The sequence below is a fragment of the Atta cephalotes genome (assembly GCF_000143395.1).
Source record: "Atta cephalotes unplaced genomic scaffold scaffold00008, whole genome shotgun sequence".
NCBI lineage: Eukaryota > Metazoa > Arthropoda > Insecta > Hymenoptera > Formicidae > Atta > Atta cephalotes.
In genome coordinates, this window is record NW_012130072.1 from 553665 (window position 1) to 555758 (window position 2094).

General features: G+C 29.7%; 1 protein-coding gene across 1 annotated transcript in view; it reads left to right on the top strand.

The window, feature by feature from the left end:
- The window catches only part of LOC105627073, a 5801-nt gene extending 4157 nt beyond the window's left edge, over positions 1-1644 (top strand). The window contains exons 2-4 of the mRNA XM_012208351.1: positions 346-617; positions 1066-1196; positions 1455-1644. Of these exons, the coding sequence (XP_012063741.1) occupies positions 346-617; positions 1066-1196; positions 1455-1644 (593 nt within the window). The remainder of the gene's footprint in view (positions 1-345; positions 618-1065; positions 1197-1454) is intronic.
- Positions 1645-2094: the final 450 nt, after the last annotated feature.

Consider the following 2094-nt stretch of genomic DNA (forward strand, 5'->3'; position numbering starts at 1 on the left):
CACACACACACACACACACACACACACACACACACACACACACACACACACACACACACACACACACACACACACACACACACACACATACACACACACACACACACACGTGCGCACACATATATAAATTTAAATTACAAATATAATATATATAATTTTTAAACTTTTAACAATTAATTTTTATATATTATTTTATATAAGTAATAACTATAAAAGTTCTTCAAAAAAGTATTTGTTAATATTGATAATAATATATGAATATGATAATAGTATATGAAGGCTTAAATTGTTTTAGTCACAGGTTTACATGATACATATTGTTGATATTAAAAAAAAATGTTTTAGTGCCTCAACGAGCGTTTCTACATCATAGAAGCGAAAACATACCGTATGGATATGAGTATCCTAATGTTGCATATCCAGTAGCACAGTCAATAGAGCACTCCATTGGACCGTCATCGAAACAGCTTGTAATAGTCAGTTTCATCGGTCTTCTGCTGCTTTTGGCGATTATACAGAATACGCTTAGCGCTATTAAGCGGAAGGATGCGGTAATGGATCTATTATCGTCCAGGCACAAGCGGGACGTTTACGTTACGCATGATTTTCGTTCCGTGGTATGTAATTTGTGATAATGTTATGTTAAAGGAGATCCTTTCAATCAAAAATGTCTAAAATTCCAAAATGTTTAAATGCAATAAATTATAGAGAATTAATAAATTATACAGAACTTTTTTTTCAATAAGTTTCGGAACTTAAATTTGAATTTTTTCGATATTTTTTAGATTATTCCAGAATTTATTAATTGTATTCAGAAGAAAATTCTCTCAATTTGAAGATTACATTTGAAAAGTTACAAATTAAATTTCAAGTTTTTATCACTCGTCTCAATTCAACCACGAATAGTCAGGCAAGTTTGCTGGAAACTCGAAAGCTTACTTACTATGATGAAACATTTCGTTTCTGTTGGTTGAACAAAATTGCTAGAATAAATCATGAATATCAGACTTCGCAGCAAAAATTTTTGTGTTCAGTAGTAGATTAAGACTTTTCACGAACTTTTAGACCCCAGAGGAGGAAGAGATTCTTAATAGTGATGCCAGAGTACGCTGCATACAGAAGACGATTTGTCTTGAAAATCGCAAGCTCTTTAGAGATTTGGGCACACCGGGTAAAATGCTGGCAAAGTACTTGACGTAGGTTTTATTGTTATTATTTTCATGGCAATTAACATTAGAAACTTAATATAAAGTTAAAAAATAATTTAAAAAAAATAAAAAAAATTATGGAAAAATTTTATGTTCCAGTTATGTGTATAATTGAATTCAATAGAAACGTTTGATAAAAGCGGAATTATAATAAAATTTGCATATCCGTTCATATAGTTCCGATTGAATCTAAATTTAATTAAATATGAACTTAATTTATATTAAGATTGAACGGTTTTTTCGCAGGAAAAATATAGAAAAATCGTTCAAGTTATCCTCAGGTTGGGATCGCCTTGTGACAGATGCAGGTGCAGCAGGAATTCGAGGTGAAAACTGTGATGTACTTTATAGAGATTGCGAAATTCCCGTAACAAAGAAGAAACATAAAAACATCCTCACAAACATGACAAATAATAATTTTAATTCAACTTATTAACTATGAAACACTATTTATTTTTGCCTTTTGTGAAAATGTAAATTAAGTTATACAAATATTTGTAAAATTGTATTATATATTTATATATTTTATAATTATATATTTGTTCTTTTAAATAGATCGGAAAATTACTTATATCTCAAAATTAGTATTTGTTCTCAACAAACAGAAATATTGACATAAATTAATTGATAATACATACGTAATATATATTTTTTCCGATACATTGTATTGCCGTATTACCAAAATTACGATAAATAAATAGGTTAGATAAATAAAATAATCCATGATATTAATGACTTTTTAATTACAATATGCTGTGCTGCAGTTCTGATCTGCTACAAACATTGACATCTAGCTTGAACTATTTTAGATAGCAATTCGCTATGGGACACACATCACTTGCATACTCGTTTTCTCTCTCATTCTCTCATTCTCTCTCTCTCTCTC